We start from the raw sequence: 20,451 nt of genomic DNA on the forward strand, positions 1-20,451 counted from the left end.
GCAGACTCAGAGGCAGATCGAAAATAACACAGAACTTAAACAATCATCATCTAGAAAATGATAACAAACTAAAAGCGCTGGGTCACCGACCCAGGACCATGACAATGACGTATTACAGGTCCCAGGGCAATAATTTGAGAGGGAAGATGGAGCATGTAATGTTGCTTTGGGATTACATTTTTTTCTGGGAATAGTTGCCTGAATTGTTTAAGATGATCTTCTATCGTTTTTTTTTAGTTTGGACAAAGTTTGTAAAGACACAACTGGGACAAAAAGTATTTTAACAATTTCAATTAAATTCAAAATAAACTGGATAAAGGGATTTTTCTCTACAACACTGTACAATAAGAATGGCAAAATCTTGATCAATATAAGCATTTGTCCAGAGGATTGTTTGAGTCTGTTGTCACTTGAAGCTAAAGTAGCAATACTAATTGGTGAAGGCTTGTCACGTATGTCCACTGATGAAAAAGGAAAGTTCTGCATGGCAGAATTAAACAAGTCCAATTCCAAATTTCCAGATAAAACAAGGTATTTCAACACACACTTAATTTCCATTGGTGCCACTCCTTCAAGAATTACATGCATAATATCCTGTGGCATCTGCTCTATGAGATTAAAACCTGGGAAATCAACTAATTTTCTTTGTCTATTTATGCCAAAAGTCGTTTTGAGCAAGGATTTTAAAAATTCAGTAGTTGTCCTTTCTATTTCAATGCACTGCCTAATGTGTCCGTCCAATTTTCTTGCATTTCATCAAAAGTACACTCACAATGACGACATTTGCTATACGCAAAACAAACTCCTTCCTTAAATCCTGCAAGCTCATGCTGGGCCAGAGTGTCTCCACACACAGCAACAACTGCTCCATTTAAACAAATGAAATATGCATTGTAACACTGCCACATTCTTATTGAACAGCAAACTGCACAGACAAGTTCAGCATGAACATCTACATTATTTGATCACTTCTGACTTCCAATTATAAAGTATTTCAGTCCAAACATTCAGACTTTAAAATTTCTTTACATTCAAAGCAGTTGTTTCAAGGTCAGAAAAAATCAAATACAACTTTCAAAATCAGAGTATGTCATGGTCCTGGGTCGTGCGACCCAGTGTTTTGTGTTTAGTCTATTTTGATGTTTATTGATTGTTTAGGTTCATTAAGTTAGTCCAGCCATCTGTATATACCACCCTTGCATTACGTCTCCCTTGCCCTTCGTGTGTTCATGTCTGTGTGTCTTGTACTGTCAAGTTCATGCTGTCAGTTATGTCACCTCCCCCTGTACTACGTCTCCCCGGTTCATGTCTCATGTTTCCTGTTTTACTTTGAAGGCCTGCATTCACTGTCAGTGTATTCAGTTTCACTCCTCCTGTCCTGTCGTTAAGTTCATGTGTGTCAGCTGCGTTCCCATGTGTGGCCACTTCCCCTGATCATTCCTCATGTGTATTTAGTCTCTGTGTTTCATGTAGTCTGCGTCGCGTCGTCTGTGTTCCCACCCTCCATGTTTCCATGCCCGGTCTGTTGTATTCATAGCCTTACCTTAGTTCATTCCCAGTTTAGGTTTCTGTTTAGTTATTGCTTTTGAGCTGCCATTATTCTTGTTTGTTTCTCTTGCGTTACCAGCCACAATAAAAGGCTCGCTTTTGTTTAAAGTTTATTCCCGTGTCACTCGTGTCTGCACCTGAGTCCTCCACGCACTCTCCACACGGTCTGCCCCGGCGGTCCGTGACAGTACGACGCGACCATGTCGGACTCAGCGGACATTTCAGAGGAGGTAGGGGAGGAGCTGAACCGGCTCTGCCGCATTATGGATCGCATCATCGGATACGCGGATCCAAGTGTGGTTTCCACAGGATTGGCGGCCGTGGACGCCGTTTTGTTGCGGGAGCCACGGTTGCGACAGCTCCCCCACCTCGTCGAGGCGTTTGACTCCCTGGGCCCCCTTAAGGAGGAGCTTCGTGCCCGTGCGCTGGCCCAGAGGGTCCTGAATGCCGCCTCAGCACCCACACCTCCGTCCCGTGAACGGGTGTCATCGCCGCTGCCTCATGAGCCAGAGGCTGTGAGAGGTGGGACGCTGAGGTCCACTTCCACTCAGCCATCGCCTCACCGTGGATCGGCTTCCTCGTTTCCGCCACAGTCAAGCTGCACTGACCAGCACACGGAGGCGATGGACGCCATAGATTTTGGTGACGATGAGCGTCAGCAGGTGTTGCGGGCTTATTGGGAGGAGGAGCTCCGTTGGAAGCCCTGGCTCATCCCCGAGGAGGAGTTCTCGCCAACTGCCCCGCCTCGCACCTGCCGCCCGCCCTCGCCGCCCCGATCGGACTACTCGTCCCCTGCTGTCTTTCTAGCACGGATGTGGTTGGAGGACGAGGAGCCGGTCGCCAGGGACAGTCAGGTTTTGTCCACAGCCGCTTCAAGGGGAAAGCGGCGTTCTCGCCGCCGTCGCGCACTGCTACGTCCTGTCTCGCCCTCCACGAAGCATCCCGCGGACGCTGTGGGGGTCCTGGACGTCGATCACGTGGGGCAGCAGCACGCCGCAGGCGCACAGCTAGTGGAAGAGTTCGGGAGGGAGCCGTGGCTCGCTCCTGATCGTGACGAGCGCTCTTTCCGGGGAACTCGACTGGCTCTTGGGGGTCCCCGGAGCTGCCAGGGACTTCCACCGCTCACCCCGCCCGCTTCCACGGATAGAAAGAAGCGGCACTCTCGCCGCCGGCGCTCTGAGCCTCAGCCCAAGGAGGTCCCTCGGTTATTGCCATCTGAGGCTTTGACTTCCATCAGCCATCCAGTCGTGAGTACCACTGCCTCAGTTTCTGACATTGTATCTAGCCCCATAGCCAAAGACCTTAAGTCAAAGGAGAGTGTTTCAGGGGCTGCTGTGAATAAAGACTTCTTGTCTGACTGTGACCCGGCTGATTCGGCAGGTTACAGCATCCATGAACCAGTTAACAATCCTAACAGCAATAAAGATGACTGTGTCCTCAGCGTCATGACTTCTGAACCTAAATGTTGTGCTGATGCAAACAATAACTGTATTGTTCTTGAGTTGTTTAACCCTGGTACTATGAGCAACAGTTCTAATGTTGCCGTTAATGAAGATGTGTCTGTGCCCGCCGGCACTAACCTAGCACCTAGCTCTACACAGGTTTTTAGCGCAGTACAGGACAGATAGTCTGTAAAGTGCAACGCTGTAATAACCAACCCACCATTGTTTACAGCCACCAACCATTGTACTTCTGTGTTATGTCTTCCTACCACGTCAGAGGGGTTTACTGAGTTAACTAGTGATGAGGACGTTAAGTCTCACACAGTGAACCTGCAGTCGGTGGATTTCTCTGAAATAACGTCGGATGCTGGGAGTAAAGGTTCAGACTCGAAGTATTCTGTGTCATGTGACTTTCGAATTAATGTGTTGAAACCATCAGCGAGCAGCCCTAGTTGTGTGGGTGATCGAGAAGTAACTTCTGTTACCTCTGACAATTTAACAAATGCTACGCCACCTCATGCCAGGTTTGAAACGTTGTGTGAACAAGTTACCGGGTCTGAAGAGAGACTGCCTAGCTTTCCTCAGGGAGCGACTAAGGACTGTCTGTACTGCGCTGAGGTCTCTGGAGAGGAGGGGGCAGCAGCTGTCCAGTCCGCAGCTGTCCAGTCCGCACCCGTCCTAGTTCTGTCCCAGACTCCTCCTATGACGGAGGTGAGTGACTGTGCTTTCTCATCTCATGAGCCTGTCATAGTGGAGTGTACTGGGTTACCCTTTTTTGGGCCCAGCTACGAAGAAACTGGTGCCAAAGACCGCTCCACCATTAACCATGATTTCATAAACATCCATGCTGTGGCCGATCTACCTCTGGTTAAGACTAAGGGCCAGTCAGAGTCGGGTTGTGATAATGAAAGGATTGTGTGTAACAGTTTTTATGAAGCGCACAATGAAATCACAAACCATATTCCTGACTCTGTAGGATCCAGGATTTTTTCTAGCGTTGCTCTCACAGTCGCGCCACATGAAGCCCAGGTTCAGGAGACGGCGAAAGGGGACCACACGTCTGCTGTACAGGTTGCTTCTCAGCCTGCTAGGACTGGCGTGAGCTTTCTCTCCGCCTCAGACTGCCTTCTGCTTCAGCCGTCTCTTCCAGCTGGAGGGCCCGAGGAGCCCGTTCAGCCTCATGCCACGTCTGCTGTACAGGTTGCTTCTCAGCCTGCTAGGAATGGCGTGAGCTTTCTCTCCGCCTCAGACTGCCTTCTGCTTCAGCCGTCTCTTCCTGCTGGAGGGCCCGAGGAGCCCTCCAGCCTCATGCCTCGTCAGCTGGAGGGCCCGAGGAGCCCGTCCAGCCTCAAGCCATATCAGCTGGAGGGCCCAAGGAGCCCATCTGGCCTCATGCCTCGTCAGCCGGAGGGCCCAAGGAGCCCGTCCGGCCTCCTTCCACGTCAGCCGGAGGGCCCGAGGAGCCCGTCCGGCCTCCTTCCACGTCAGCTGGAGGGCCCGAGGAGCCCGTCCGGCCTCCTTCCACGTCAGCTGGAGGGCCCGAGGAGCCCGTCCGGCCTCCTTCCACGTCAGCTGGAGGGTCCGAGGAGCCCGTTCGGCTTCCTTCCACGTCTGCTGGGGGTTCAGGAGAACCGCACCAGCTTCATGCCTCGTCAACTGGAGGGTCCGAGGAGCCCGTCCAGCACCATGCCACGTCAGCTGGAGGGCCCGAGCCGCCCATCCAGCCTCACGCCTCGTCAGCTGGAGGGCCCGAGGAGCCCGTCCAGCACCATGCCACGTCTGCTGGGGGGCCCGAGCCGCCCATCCAGCCACCTTCTGCTTCTGCTACGCCTGGTCCAGCCTCAGCACCAGCTCCTGCTTCTGCCACGCCTGGTCCGGCCTCCGCCTCTGCTTCGTCTGCTGCAGCTCCAGCCTGTGCTTCGCCTGCTGCAGCTCCAGCCTGTGCTTCGCCTGCTGCAGCTCCAGCCTGTGCTTCGCCTGGCCCAGCCTCAGAGTCGTCGCCTGGCCCCGCCTCAGAGTCGTCGCCTGGCCCCGCCTCAGAGTCGTCGCCTGGCCCCGCCTCAGAGTCGTCGCCTGGCCCCGCCTCAGCCTGTGCTTCGTCTGGTCCCGCCTTGACTGGTCCCGCCTCGACTGGTCCTGTGCCCACCGGGCCTCGGCCAGTACGCCTGACACTGGAGAGCCGCCGCTGCCTTCCGCGCGGCCGGCCTCCTGAACTGCTCCGTCGTCGCCGCCGCCGCTGCCTTGCGCACTGCCGGCCCCCTGAACTGCTCCGCCGTCGCCGCCGCCGCTGCCTTGCGCGCGGCCGGCCTCCGGATCTGTTCTGTCACCGTGGCCACCTTTCCCGTGGCCGGCCTCCGGAACGGTTGGACTGGACTTTTGTGTTGTCGCCTCTCGGGTTGGCCTTCGGGCCTCTTTGGACATTCGCCTTCCTGTTCTGGACTCTTTTGTGTATTTGTGGACTCAGTTTTGTTCTCGTGCTCCTTGTTTTTGGTTCGTTTTGTTCCCTCCGTCCTGGTCCCCCGCCTCCCGCCCTGGGTGGGGTGTTTTCTGTTTTGCTTGTGTTTTGGTTCCTGCGTTTGGGCTGTCGGGAGCCAGCCCTTGTGGGGGGGGTACTGTCATGGTCCTGGGTCGTGCGACCCAGTGTTTTGTGTTTAGTCTATTTTGATGTTTATTGATTGTTTAGGTTCATTAAGTTAGTCCAGCCATCTGTATATACCACCCTTGCATTACGTCTCCCTTGCCCTTCGTGTGTTCATGTCTGTGTGTCTTGTACTGTCAAGTTCATGCTGTCAGTTATGTCACCTCCCCCTGTACTACGTCTCCCCGGTTCATGTCTCATGTTTCCTGTTTTACTTTGAAGGCCTGCATTCACTGTCAGTGTATTCAGTTTCACTCCTCCTGTATGGCCTGCTTTAACAACGTGCTAACCTAGTTCATGTGTGTCAGCTGCGTTCCCATGTGTGGCCACTTCCCCTGATCATTCCTCATGTGTATTTAGTCTCTGTGTTTCATGTAGTCTGCGTCGCGTCGTCTGTGTTCCCACCCTCCATGTTTCCATGCCCGGTCTGTTGTATTCATAGCCTTACCTTAGTTCATTCCCAGTTTAGGTTTCTGTTTAGTTATTGCTTTTGAGCTGCCATTATTCTTGTTTGTTTCTCTTGCGTTACCAGCCACAATAAAAGGCTCACTTTTGTTTAAAGTTTACTCCCGTGTCACTCATGTCTGCACCTGAGTCCTCCACGCACTCTCCACACGGTCTGCCCCGGCGGTCCGTGACAGAGTACACACATTAAATTCCACAAAGACCACATTAAAGACCACTTACTAGCTGATAAATGAAACTGTTATAACACTCTTTAGTGTCTGAGTTGATTCCCTTGGAGATCTTTGATCTCCGCCAGAAATCAAAGGGTCTTAAACTCAAGTATAATTGACACAACTTTGTGTACACTCAGACTTAGGCTGTAATATTCTGTGTTTATCTCGTCACTTGGTTTGGCCCATGTAATTATACTGCAACGTGAGGATCAGTTTGTGTGGTTTAAACAAGTTTGATCTTACAAAGAGTTGCTGAACCAGAAGATAAAACAAATACATTCTCTGTTTGTGATACTGTAATGTACAGGATACGTAATCACAATATTCAGAATCTGTTAATGACTTCATCAGTAAACACAAGTATCACAATACTGTCATCTTCACTGCGATGTTTCCACATTTGTTTTGTCCTTCAAGAAAGAAAAAAAATAATTCTGGCCGAATTTTATAATAACGCCATTTAGATAATCTTGCAGTGCTGAATGACAAAACTGAGAAGTGAAAACAGCAGGAGACTCACATTTCAAACCTTCTGCAGTTCAACTGGAAGCTGGTATGAACCATCATTCTGTTGTTTACATTTTCTGTAGATCAAAAAACCACCAACAACAACAAGAAGCACAGCACAAACAGACAGACCAGATATCAGTCCAACAGACCCATCCTTCTTCCCTCCATCCTTCTTCCCTCCATCCTTCTTCCCTCCAGCCTCCTTCCCTCCATCCTCCTTCCTTCCATCCTCTGTGTCTCCTCCTGTCTGACCTGCAGGTGAGAAACAGGTGTGAGGTATCAGCTGTCAGGTCAACCCAGCATCCTTCCATGGCGTGTAACAGACACACTGATCCACCATGTCCATCTCATGGATTTGCATCTCCAAAGTGTGAAATGTACATGGATGCAGAACCAGCAGAGGGAGATATATTATTTCAAGCCAACATGAAAACAGAAACAGACATTATTAAAACATTTACCTGCATGTACAAATTAGTTGCCTATCTTCATCCTTTGTGGCAAAGAAGGAGCCTGGAATGTATTTTATATCTTCCTCTGTCACTATAGCGACTTATTGGCTTTAAATATATTATCTCCTCCTTCCAGTACTACAGCTAGTGCATCCGTGTCAGTTTTATGCAAAGTGTGAAATGGACCCAGTGGAGCGACGTGTCTTTTAAATGCTTTGCTGTGATATTGGGTTTGTCAGGTAGGTGATGAGTGAAGAACAGAACAGAATCCATTTCCTCTTCAAACTGCTGTCAGACATTATCTACTGCACTCTGATCACATCACTCAGACCAGCTGCTTTCTACAAAGTCTCATCAACAACATCTTTAGAAACAAACATCAACAACCAGGAAGCAGCTTCACCTCTGAACACACACACACACTCAACTCTCCTCCTATTATTCTATTATTATATTATTATTATACTATTATTCTTACTTATAATGGTAAAGAATTCAATAATGGTAAAGAATTTGTCTGAACATTTCTTTCCTGCCCTGTTTTTTTTCTACTCTTGATTATTGGCTGAGTCTTTACCATTCTGGCTATTGTTCGATCCATTCAAATGGTAGTCTTCCACTTTCTTCCATGTCCCTCTGGTTTGGCTTTCCATTTTAAAGCATTAGCGATCATTTTAGCTGAGCAGCCTATCATTTTCTGCACTTCTTTACATGTTTTCCCCTCTCCAATTAACGTTTTGATTAAAGCATGCTGTTCTTCTGAACAATGTCTGGCACAACCTGTCTTTCTTAGGTTTTCAGAGAGAATTGCATGTACAACATGTGCTTCATCCTAAAATACCACCTTAAATACCACCACATGGCCACCTGTTTCTTCACATAATGAATGACCTCACTGATTAGACTCTACACTGCTATATTTTGAACATGCCTCTTTCACTTAATTCTTCAATTACCGGTACACACACTATTCATATCATGAATGTTGGGTCTGTTGGTTTCTCTGAATCTGCTACACCAGCAGTCCCCAGCAATTTGCACCAAGGACCGTTTTATGTCTGACAATATTTTCATGGATCGACCTTTAAGGTGTTGTGGATAAATACAACAAAATAAAAACAGTAGCAGTACCAAAAAAAGAGAAGATTTATTCATAGCACACGGGAAAAGACCCAGGGAAACTGAGTTAATGATAAAAATGATGAAAACCAATAAAAAACCCTTAAAACCATAAATTTCACACCCGAGCCTCAACTCTCATGGTACCAAACGACTCCAGTCTGTGGCCTGGGGGTTCGGGACCTCTGTACTCAACCCGTTCTCACTCCCAAAGCGTAACATTTTACGCTAGGTGACAAATCGTCACCATATTACGTTTTCGGCTACCCACCACGTTCCTAAATGACGACCTCGGAAAAAGAGGAAATATGAGAACCGTCTGGACTGAACCTACACATGTTCGCTCTTTTTCTTCAAATCGCTTAGAAACACGCTATTTAACATCATTAAAGTCCTGGTTAAGGTCAGGAATAAGGTTATGGTCAGGGCTAGGGATAAGGTTAGGTTTAGGGCTGGAATACAGGGCTGGAACGTCTACTACCGCGGGAGCGTCATTGCACTGGACTCCAGCAATAACCCGCCGCGTACCATAAGAACGCCGAAGGTCTCCTTTCGCGTTCCTCAGGAACGCCGCGGGACGTGACAAAACGTCGACATGTTACGCCTCGGGAGTGAGAACGCTCTGCTGTACTACACCTACTGGTGAATTATTTGCCATGTAATAATGTGATTTATACCAAAAACACTGATTCATCAGGTTAGTCATGTTGGACTGCTATTATTTTGAACACAACTCTATCTTTTAAACTACTGTCTGCACAAAGCAAAGAAAATAGAAACAAACAAACCCAAAAAAAAGGCCTAAAAACATACAAATGACATTTGTAAATAACTATGAGCACATACTCAGTTTATCTCTTTGTCAGTAAATTGTGTAGTTACTTTTTGAGCCTTTGAAAATAGGGGACTATGTATAAAAAAAACCCCTAAAATTCCTGTTAATTGAAGATGAAGGTAAACCCTTTAGCATCTTGATTGTTTGATTTAAATCCAGTGTGCTAGTGTACACTGTCAAATAAACTAAATAAATGCAAATATTAATTCACTAATTGCTGCTTCTACACAAAATTTGACTAATGTTGGTGACTTTGCATCGATGTGTGTTAAACAATTATTATAAGGGTTTTTTTTATAAAGACTGTATATGAACAATGCACATAACCATGCTTGCAGCATTCATCGGTTTGTCCTTTCTTCAAAGGATCAAACCTTTTGCTGAGCATGTTGGTGTCTGGAAACTGAGTGTGACTGAGAATATGAGGCACATTGAATCTTAATTGGCTATTTGTGATTGACAAGTTGTGTTAGCTATTGATACGTTTGTCTTTTTTCACTCTAATGAGACCATAGAAAAATAAGCAAATAATTAAAAATAATTTGAAAGACCATAGGTTTCTTTTGTATTTCTTAAGACTTGAAAATATTCCCTTATAACTATAAACACATCACAAATAGCTGAACATGAACTAGTATGTTTGTGATGCATCAACACAACTAGCCAAGCTAGCTTGCCTTAGCCGACAGCTTCGAATTCAACAGTTTTGTATATGGGCAACCACAAACTACCAGGTTCAGTTTGTTGTACGATTTTGTCAGAATGGATATGAAGATTTCTGATATGCAATGTCTATATATCGACCCAACACAGTACAGAAAAGAAAGCATCCCTGCCATTATATCTCAAGTTTCTGCATGCTGCTTTTTCTGTAGCTACAGTACAGCGCTTAACAAAGACCTTTGTAGCTGTATACATACGACTGTATATATATATGACTCCTAAAACTATATGTTCAGTGTAAGTATTTGCCTCCTCCCTGATTTCTTACTTTTGGCACGTTTGTCAAACCTATCCAACCCTTCTCGGCCTTATGTAGAAAAGTTATATAAGTTCCACCCTTGTTAAATCCTAATTTAATCCTTAATGTATGCTCAATCATCCAGGAAATCCCAAAAGTTGATTTTGTTTAACTGGAAGTAACATTTTCAGTGAAGGAAACTTGATCAGAATGAACTTTTGGAACTGTGATTAACCACCGCGCCTGATCGCTGCCAGACCTGTTGAATCAAGAAATCCATTAAATAGATCCTGTCTGACAAAGTGAAGTTGGCTAAGGTTTTGGGACTCCGTTGAACCATTTTCCACAAATAAATATATATATATATATATATATATATATATATATATATATATATATATATATATATATATATATATATATATATATATATATCAGGAAGGGGGCAAATACTTTTTCATTGCACTGTAACACTGACACACAAGTTGACTTGTTGTTTCTGTGCATTCTGGATCACAGTGACAAATGTTAAGTCCACCCAGCCTCGTGTTGCTTTCACATACACGGACATGTCGAGCCCATTCATAATTAACTCCTAAGGGAAATATAGTTAAAATATAAGCCATCTTCTGTAAACATCACGGAAACATCATTTGGTTTTTATCAGCTAAAATCTCACCTGCAGAGACGAACACAAAGAGGGCAACACTGAACAAAATGGACCATGATGATGCTCTCATGGCAGCCATTTTCAATTTCGAGTTCTGATACTGTTGTAACACCTTGAACACATCACTTTTATGCAAGTCGCATCAGAGTGACGTTTGGTAGGCTGGACTGTTGGATGAACCGAAGTGCGTTGTAGGAAAAGAGTCACAATGGTAACGGTGAAGGATATTGTGACGAGCTTTGCACGTTCTGGTGGCTTTTATTTTATTTTTTTTACCTTTATGTAACTCGAGCTGGTTTTCAGCTGCTCTGCACACACTGACACACCGCCCTCCTCCGGTCCTGGCACCATCCTTAAAGGGGAGGCTGATGGAGATCAGGTGCATATCAGCCTCCCCTGACACCACACCCTGAAACCACTGCTCTACTATATATATCCCTTGTTGCAGTATGTACATGTGTGTATATATGTGTCTGTCAATGACTTAGGCAGAAATAAAAAGCGGGAATTTCTTTGTCTTTTGTTGCAAACAACATCACTCTACAACTCTGATTATCCTACCAGCTAACAACATCCCAGCAGCCAGCTCAACAGCTATTTTATTTCATCTATCAGCCTCCAATTTTTAAGAACTATGTTACGCTTCGAATGACTTCTGCATGTTTTGTATCTCAGTTTGTTCTATTTAAAGATAGAAAACAGTGGAAAACACTTACTGCTGTTCCCTTAAAAACCTAAATCTTAAAAGCTAGAAATCCCATTTATTCCATTTTCCAAGTGTTGTTTCTGTTTTCCAGTCAATAAAGGATGTTGTGGAAGCAGTCAGCATGAGTCCCACATACAGACTGCTGTAGAGGTTTACTATGTAGGTCTGACACCATCCTTCTAACATCCTGGTGAAAGATTTTGAATGTTTGAATACTGACATTTGCTGGAAGCTTTGTGTTGCACCCATACTTTGTTAGTCAAAGTACAGGCATATCAGTATGATCCTGTACCTGTCCCTCACTTGTTGTTCTGTTGATGCTGTTTTGACTTTGTACAACTCGGATACTGTAGGCCATTCTGAACTACCTTCATATGGCTGTGGGTTTTGATCAGACGTTTTCTAACTGGAATTATTGGAATTATTTTAAAACAAACAAACCACTGAGCAGGAATGCAGTGCCAGAAACCTGCAGGTAGAAAGGATTTAATGAAAAAAAAAACCTGTTTGACTTTCTCTCAAACCAACACTGTGACAAGAAATATTTTAATCGTCGTTTGATACAAACTTGAATGTGTGCAGAACTTTTATGCTACAAACACAAACACATTTAAAATGAGTGACTCAATGTAGGGTGTTATTAGAGTGTGGCATGATCATCTACAACATTGCTCATGTCTTTAAAAAGAGAAAATGAAAAAAGATAAATAAATGAAGGCATGAATAAATGATTTGAGATGAAAATAAATTGTCATTATACCTGTGGAGAAAAGGTTCTACAGTTTTGCTTGATTTTCAAGACGAGATAAAAGTGTTTAAACTCTGAGGCCTCCTACATCCATAATGCTCCATAATGCAGCAGGGCCCACAATGGAGGATGTACAGGTATATCCTGTGTAGCATCCCTGGCTGAATGATGGTCTCTTATACTGATGCTTCACAGAGGTTTTATTGGAAATGTTTTTATTGAAACATTCAGTGAAGACACCGTAAGAGCTAGAAGCAAAACAAAACCAACAATATTAATACCATAAGATCAAAGGAAACAAATTTCTCCTGCTCTCATATAGCATATACATCAAATTTACATCACTCAATTCATTATATCACTTCACTAACTTACAACTACACATAAAGGTCAAGGTCAAGGTTAACAACATAAACTCTATTAAACGACATTTTGATTGCATGTAACTTATTCCGTTAAAGGAAACATTAACAAACCTTGTCAGCCAGGTAGCCTACTAATTGGCAAAGTAAACGTATATATTTTTCACTTTAAGGCACACTATTTACCATATCCTAAAAGAAACGTTACTAACAGCCCTGTAACGGTTTTGCGCCAGTTTCCTGTTTCAAAATAAAAGCCTGAATTTCAAAATAAAACCGAAGTACCTTTCAAACAAACGTAAAAATATTTACCAAATTTAAAGGTCATTTACATCCTGTACAAGAATTTTTACCTCCACTGTGTAAAAAGAAGTGTGTGGGACACAGCTGGAACTATGGAGGGAGGAAGACTACATATATAAAATCTTACACCTAGCATTATAAAATCATAGGCTAATACAGGGCTACACCAACAATTTATGATGCAGTTTCTTTTAGACATTATATATGACATCACTTTAAAATTAGACTCCTTGGCGAGAACACTTCATTTAGTTAAACCCTTGTTGCCTTGCCTCCTATCTCCTCATAAATCTTCCTCACCTGACATGCTTACCCATCTGGTGTGAGATACTGAGACACGGGAAATGAAAACAGGATGTACAGACCGAGGAAAGAGAAAAAGATAAAAGGCTTTAAGCTGTGAGTCCTTCTCCTGCATTGTTCCAGTGTGAACCAGAAAGTCATTTAAACAAGTCTTTCTCTTTAACTAGATGGAAATTGTTTTTAGCTGCGAGTTTTGTGTATATGTGTGTACTTGTACACATCGCTGTGTTTGAACCAATAGAAAATCTCCTTCTCAGAAGAAGAGGGCGGGCTTTACTTGGTGTCAGTGACAGAAATGAAAAAGAGCTCAAATGAGTGAGAAGGATGATGAAGGAAACATCTGTGCTGTGTCTGCTCTGTAAGTAGAATCTCTGTGTTTGTTTCATCAGCTGTTTTTTAAAGTAATTATTTAATTAATAATTTTCATATTTATTATTTTCTCATCAAAAACTTTATTGAAACATGTTGCTGACGACAAATTGAGGTGAAAGAAAACACCCAAAACAAGTTAAGCCTGTTTACTGATCTGAAACATGTAAGTGTGACAAAAACCTAAGAAATTAGGAAGGGACCCACGAGTTCAGATATCTGAAGTTGTCCCAAATGAAGACTAAACAGATTACAAAATAGATTCCTCATATTTTAAAAACAGATAGTCAGCCACAAGTGTTTGGACTTCAGTCCCAATAGCACAAGAAACATTTTGGGCTTTTTAAGTTAAGCTTTCCTGCCCATCAAGGCAAAGTCAGATCGTCCATATTTTCAACCAAAGTTCAGTGTAGCTTCTGTCTGTTGAGAAAACAACAGTATGTGAAACATGAGTGGGTCAATGTATCCAAGAGTAACTTGGATACAGTTACTCTTCAGTAACTGTATCCAAGACATTTTCTCTCTGCAGATCCCTGTCTGAGCAACGTGGCCCTTTGTTTCTTATCATTAATAGAGAGCTTGGCAAAGACATAATGAAACACAATCAGAGATGGTGCTTAATCGCACATAGCAAAACTGGCCCACTCAATGTGCTTACACATGGCCCACATACCACAAAGAATGACGGCCCTTTGGTGGCCCAGATCTGGGCCAGCACCAGGCCAGTTGCAGACACACTTCTTTTGATCAGTAGCTGACTTGCTGTACCCCTGAGCTACAGCCACGCAGTGGTAAACATGAGTAAACCGTCACTAGGATTTGGATAATGTGTACATTTAAAAACTTTGGCTACCATAGCAGTATAGTATTGCAACATGGCATTTGGGTTTTCTAACTAAAATAGGAAAATAGGAACATAAATAGTGTCATCATTGCCAGACCTGGCAACAATCTGGTTGATATACACCGAGCCATGACACCAGTCAGCCAGCTTGATGCCGGATCCAGGCCAGACAGTTTTCTATGAGCCTGGGCCACATAAACCAAATCATAATCGGTCCAGATGTGGCATGGCATCACATAAACGTGCCATTTACGTCAGGTCTGGCCCACATCTGAATGACAGACCACTGATCACGCCAGAAGTCAGCCAGCAGTGCTGGCTTGACACCAGATCCAGGCCAGACCTGTCTAAGGCTTCTAAACTAGAAATGTGACAGATGATAAAATAAAGCATCCACTCCTACAGTGAGCACCTTCTTTGGTTCTGTTATGCATGGATGGGCTTTTCAAAAAAAAGAATGTTCACCTCAAAGTGTTATTTCTTTAGTTCTGATGTCACTGCTGAGCTACAGAACAAACCAAGGTCAGTAACCTTCCTCTGTCACAGTTTAAACCTGATAAATGCTCACTGATATGACCTGATTGGGTTCATGTTTGCATATTGGATCTTTAAAAATGGATAGTTGCAATGCAGATACAGCAAAACATCCTTTTAACAATGGCAATGTCATTTTCACCCTCACAGCTCGTCTGACTGTGAGTCCCAGCAGCTCTCAGTTCTTTAAAGATGACTTTGTGTCTCTGAGCTGTGAGGAGGACGACAGCTCTGCTGGATGGACTCTGAGGAGAAACACAAGCAGAGAAAACAAGACTCAATGTGGAGCTGAGTGGGGCAAATCTACTGGGAATTCCTGCAGTATCAGCTATATCTTAACAGAGGACAGTGGAGTTTACTGGTGTGAGTCCAGAGAGGGTCCCATCAGTAACATGGTTAACCTGACAGTCACTGGTAAGCTGAGTGTGTGGAGTTAGTGTTGATGAAGCTGTGTGTAAATGGATGAAATGCTGTAGTTTGTCTCTGTGTTGAGGTGGATCAGTGATCCTGCAGAGTCCTGTCCTCCCTGTGATGGAGGGAGATGACGTCACTCTGCTCTGTAAAACAAAGACCACTCCCTCCAACCTCCCAGCTGCTTTCTATAAAGATGGCTCCCTCATCAGGAAGCAGCCTACAGGTCACATGACCATCCAGCATGTTTCCAGGTCTGATGAAGGCCTCTACAAGTGTGACATCAGCGGTCATGGAGAGTCTCCATCCAGCTGGATCACTGTCACAGGTGACACACTCACCTGTCTGTGTTTCTGCAGGTTTCAACATTCATAATGTGACGACAACTTAATGACTGTGTTTGCTTTGTTTTAGACAAACACACCACCACACCTCCAGATATATCCGTCCCTTCATCACTCTCCCTTCCTGTTCTCTCTGTGTTGTCATCTGTTGGATCAGTCATTGCATTTGCTCTCCTGGTAGTGAGATATATTCATAGGAAAGGTAAAGTTGATATTCGGATGTCTGAGCTTTTTTAGAGTTTGTACTCAATATAAATATGTGTGTGTACGTACCTACTGATTTTATTGACTGTGAATTAACCTGTTAATGAAGCAACAATGTTAGAAAACTGTGTGCCTGCTTAGTGAGGTCTGTTAGGAAAGACGGGATTTTAAATCTTCTGTTGGTTTGTTAGGAAATTGGCAACATGGTTTACAAGACTACACTTTCTAACCTCCAATGATTTAGACTTGGTTTTAAGTTGATAGATATTACTGTGTTTTCACAATAGTTTATACAATATAATAGACGATTAACCTCTTAAGCCCCAACGCCCCCTGATACGGGGGCAAAAAGCAGGAGATCAGGTAGGCTTGGGGCTTAAGAGACTAAAGAGATTATGCATTATAAATGGTTAGATAAACACAAAATGGTGAATGATTAGGAACTAAATGAACATTCTTTATTTCATAATTAGGGCTCAAGTTTAACCCTGAAATCAAAATTGTTATTATTATTTTTGAGTGTGTGTGTGTGTGTGTGTGTGTGTGTGTGTGTGTGTGTGTGTGTGTGTGTGTGTGTGTGTGTGTGTGCGCGCGCGCGTGCGTGCGTGCGTGCGTGTGTGTGTGTGTGTGTGAATCACCAAGTGTTGTTCTTTGTGTGCTGAACTGTTTGTCTGTGGTTTGTGGTTAACAGATGTTAACTGGTCTGCAGTCGTCCAGTTTCCTGTTTGTCATCATAAATATAGCAATATATATGTGTTATACATAAGTGCTTTATATTTAGATGATACCAACATTTTAGAAGCATCTAGATATAAATTCTAAATCTGACTGTATTAAACTAAATAATTTAAATGAAAAGATCTGATTCATGTTCACATAATGATTTCTGCAGCAGCCAATAGTCTACAAAGCGCTCTATTATCAGCAGCACAACCAACAGCGATGCTCTTCATATGTGTTTTATTGTGCAGGCATTGATACAGATGCAGTCTACTCAACAGCAAGAACAGAAGACATCAAAGACAAGAAAAACAAATCAAAGATGAGAGGTACAGCTCCAGTTTACAGCTAAAACTGAGGCTGATCTAACAATTTAAAACCTTTGAAATGGTATAGTATAATTCATCATCTTTACCATCTTATTAGCTTGTTAATATTTAGTAATTAGCACTGTGTGCATTGGTGGGAACACCACAGGTTGTGTGTGTGTGTGTGTGTGTGTGTGTGTGTGTGTGTGTGTGTGTGTGTCAACATCAATACACTGTCTGTGAGGCTTCAAGCAAAGAATCTTGATTTGACTACAGTTATATTTTCAATATTGATGTAGGAACAGATCGGGCGGTTTAATGGTGATCATTACTGTTTTAGAAGGAACAGAATATCTTTTTGTTCAACCTGCAGCTCATTTTCTTAGGGACACATGTAACCTTAAAGGTGCTACTGCATTGATTCACCCTCCTCGTATGTGCTAAATGAAAGGTGTGTTGGGACTTTTGATTCATATCTGTGCTAGTTAATATTTTATAATCTGTGTTAATGAGACATAATTGCCAAAATCAGCTCACACAGTCCTTTAATACAAGAACTTTTTAAAACCACAGCTGCAGCTTCCTCCTGGTGTGAGAACATGCTTACTTTGTGCTCTGTGGTGAAGCGTGTCAGTCTGCATTAAAAAAAAGTTGCCAGTTTTGCGGCCGTCCACCTGCCTTTTCACAGAACTCTCCCCCACTTCTACGTGGTCATTGTGTGTTTCACAGCAGAGGTATTAGGATTAGAAAAAAAAAGCTCAGCAGATGCTGTGGTTTGTGAAAAACATCACTAAATCTTTTCATGCTGCTGCATAAAAGAAATTAATAACAGAGGTTTTGTTTTAGTTCAGTAATGTAACAGCAGTCATTCTGTTGTAGTAACTGAAATCTTTTTATTCTGCAGACACAGAATCAGTCGCTGTTTACTCAGCAATGAGAACTGAAGGCATCAATCATGGGCTGAAAACCATCAGAACAAGAAGGCCCAGGTACAGCTGCTCTGTATGTCTTAATGCATGTTCAATTAACCATCTGGACATTGTATTTTCAGAGGGAAAAATGAACATTCTGCACAATAAAAGCAGAACCAAACAGAAGCCAACTTTTTTATTCAGATAATGCTCATTTTCTTTTTTTAACTGGACCTCTTTTTATTTGATTTCCTGTCATTTATATCCTGTTCGTGGTACATATTCATATCAAATATGACCAGCATTTGTAATAATTACATTAGTGCATGCACAAGTAATCCCTGTGAACCAGTTATTGTTCTACTCTTTAACTCATATGAGATCAAAGAGGGGGGACTTAAAATGTTCACCTCAGGGACAGTAGCTCCACCCAAATCCTCTCTTGGTGAATTTTCATAATCAGAAGAAGTGTGTGTGTGTGTGTGTGTGTGTGGGGGGGGGGGGGGGGGGGGGGGGACGACAAGTGAGGGGCTGCACCAAGAGCCAGAATAAACTGTGAATAATGCATCATACCCTGGAGTCCAGCAATACAAATTAATATTTTGAAAGAAGCAAACAAGCTCCTTTAAATTTGGTTACCTAACATCTTTTTGTGGTGTCTGATTTAACAAAGAGAAATCCTGTACAATGGAAATAGATTTTGATAACAACCAGTTTCCTATCAAAGAGCCAAATATAAAAGATAGTTGTGAACTTGCTGGACATGATATCTGTAACATGTAGCCATCTACTGGATGAACATTGGTTGGTTCTTTTTCTCTATCTAAGTAGCATACATCTTTAACCATTCAAAAAAATAAGTCACTAACAATTCAAAAATAAATTCCAACTTTTGCAATTCCAATTATTGTTTTTAAAGTCATTAATAATATATCCTGTGTAGGAGTGTTTAGCTTATTTTAGAGGTTAGAAATGTGTTATCATAGAATGTAGAACTATTGTAGAGACATTGATACTGCCCTTAATATAACAAAGGGCTCATTGTGTTGTGAACTTAGGAGTAGATTATAGGAGACCTCCCCCACTGAGTGGAAATTCCCCAGAGGATGCTGGGGTGGGGGTCTCAACATTTGTAACTGGATAACTGTGGTCTGGAAGGGAGAGGGGTTTTATGACCTCTAGGGAGTCACCTACACCCACAGTGTTTTAACTGTCACGCACACACATCCACACGCACACTCACTCATGTGCACTCACACATACACACAGGTATGCGTACACAGTCACACACGAGCGCTCACATAGACACGTGGGAACGCGCACATGTAGGCATTCATGTGCTCGTGCACATAGACAGAGACACAGAGTTTGCAACACACCGTAGGGGGTTTATGATGGGGTCGCTTCTATAAAGCTGGCTGTAACTAACAAAGGGGTGAAGATTTTTGCAGAGGGACACCGGCCTCGTCTTCCCTTCTAGAAGTGCATGCTTAAAAATGAAGATGAAGAAAGATGAATAAAGGTTTTGTGAAATGACTACTGAGTTCCGGTGCCGTCTCTGGAAGTTTCGACGAATAAAAGAACCGGGGTAAAACTGATTTCGCAACACCTGTAAAGCCAATACATGCGGGAAAAATAACAGTTGAAAGAAATTAATAAAAGCCCCAAAGTATCATGACATCCAAGCCCATGAGTGCATGAGAAATTCTGACAACAACTGATGTTTGAGTCTTTGGGACCTCTGTGTTTTTTTATTCTTTCCAATGTTTAGCCAGAAAAAAAAATGGAGATGAAGAGTATTCAGAACATGAAGCTTTTTGCCTTCACTGGACAACACAGGGAGTAGACCGGAGGGAGGAGAGAGAGTGCTGGGGAATGGCACACAGGGAATAGTTTACAGTAGGCCTCTGCAGTACATGGCTTATGTAACCCAGATCATTGTTTGAGTATGGGATTTCTGATTATTTGTAGTCACTGATCGCACCACTGTGCCGTGCGCATAGCCACTCTCTAGTCCAGCTACAGAGTTTTTTTCCTTCCGTTCGTCCAATGAGGCGCATGCTGCTCTCGTGCCCTCTGCGAGCTGGAAATTCGGGTACAGTAGACATTTGAGTTGCTGTAAATAGTTTTAAAAACCTTTTATATGTGAAGCTAATGATTTAATATGTTGTTAGAAAAAACGAGTCTTGTAGCGGTTACGAACGTGAAGCTGAGCTGAATCCGACAGCCAGATTAAAAACACCCCCAAAGCATTATGTTCCCACCACAATGTTTGACAGTGGGGATGGTGTTCTTTGGGTTGAAGGCTACTTTTTCATACCAAATGAAGGAAACATTGTGACCAAAAAATCAGTGGCGTGTCTAGAAAATTTTTGTTGGGGGGGCCAGGTAGGGGCACAGATTTGGAAAAGTGGGGAAACAACTGAAAAGACTAACATTTGAATAAAACCTGAAAGCAAGTAAATACTTTCTCTGCTGCCTTATGGTAAACTTTGGTAATATTGATGTATGAAGAACAACACTGGCTGA

The 20,451-nt window shown here is 43.4% G+C and overlaps 1 protein-coding gene across 5 annotated transcripts in view; it reads left to right on the forward strand.

The window, feature by feature from the left end:
- The first annotated feature begins 13,434 nt into the window (after positions 1–13,434).
- The window catches only part of LOC145425605 (low affinity immunoglobulin gamma Fc region receptor II-like), a 137,008-nt gene continuing 129,991 nt past the window's right edge, over positions 13,435–20,451 (forward strand). The window contains exons 1-7 of one of the 5 annotated variants that reach the window (XM_080298802.1): positions 13,446–13,635; positions 14,977–15,012; positions 15,175–15,438; positions 15,518–15,763; positions 15,850–15,981; positions 16,955–17,032; positions 17,916–18,256. In XM_080298802.1, the coding sequence (XP_080154928.1) occupies positions 13,602–13,635; positions 14,977–15,012; positions 15,175–15,438; positions 15,518–15,763; positions 15,850–15,981; positions 16,955–17,032; positions 17,916–18,130 (1,005 nt within the window). In that variant the 5' untranslated portion in view covers positions 13,446–13,601 and the 3' untranslated portion in view covers positions 18,131–18,256. Of the gene's footprint in view, positions 13,636–14,976; positions 15,013–15,174; positions 15,439–15,517; positions 15,764–15,849; positions 15,982–16,954; positions 17,033–17,915; positions 18,257–20,451 lie in introns of those variants that run through there. The other 4 variants (XM_080298804.1, XM_080298803.1, XM_080298805.1 and 1 more) reach the window with 4 other exon arrangements.

The sequence above is a fragment of the Astatotilapia calliptera genome, chromosome 3 (genome assembly GCF_964374335.1).
Source record: "Astatotilapia calliptera chromosome 3, fAstCal68.1, whole genome shotgun sequence".
NCBI lineage: Eukaryota > Metazoa > Chordata > Actinopteri > Cichliformes > Cichlidae > Astatotilapia > Astatotilapia calliptera.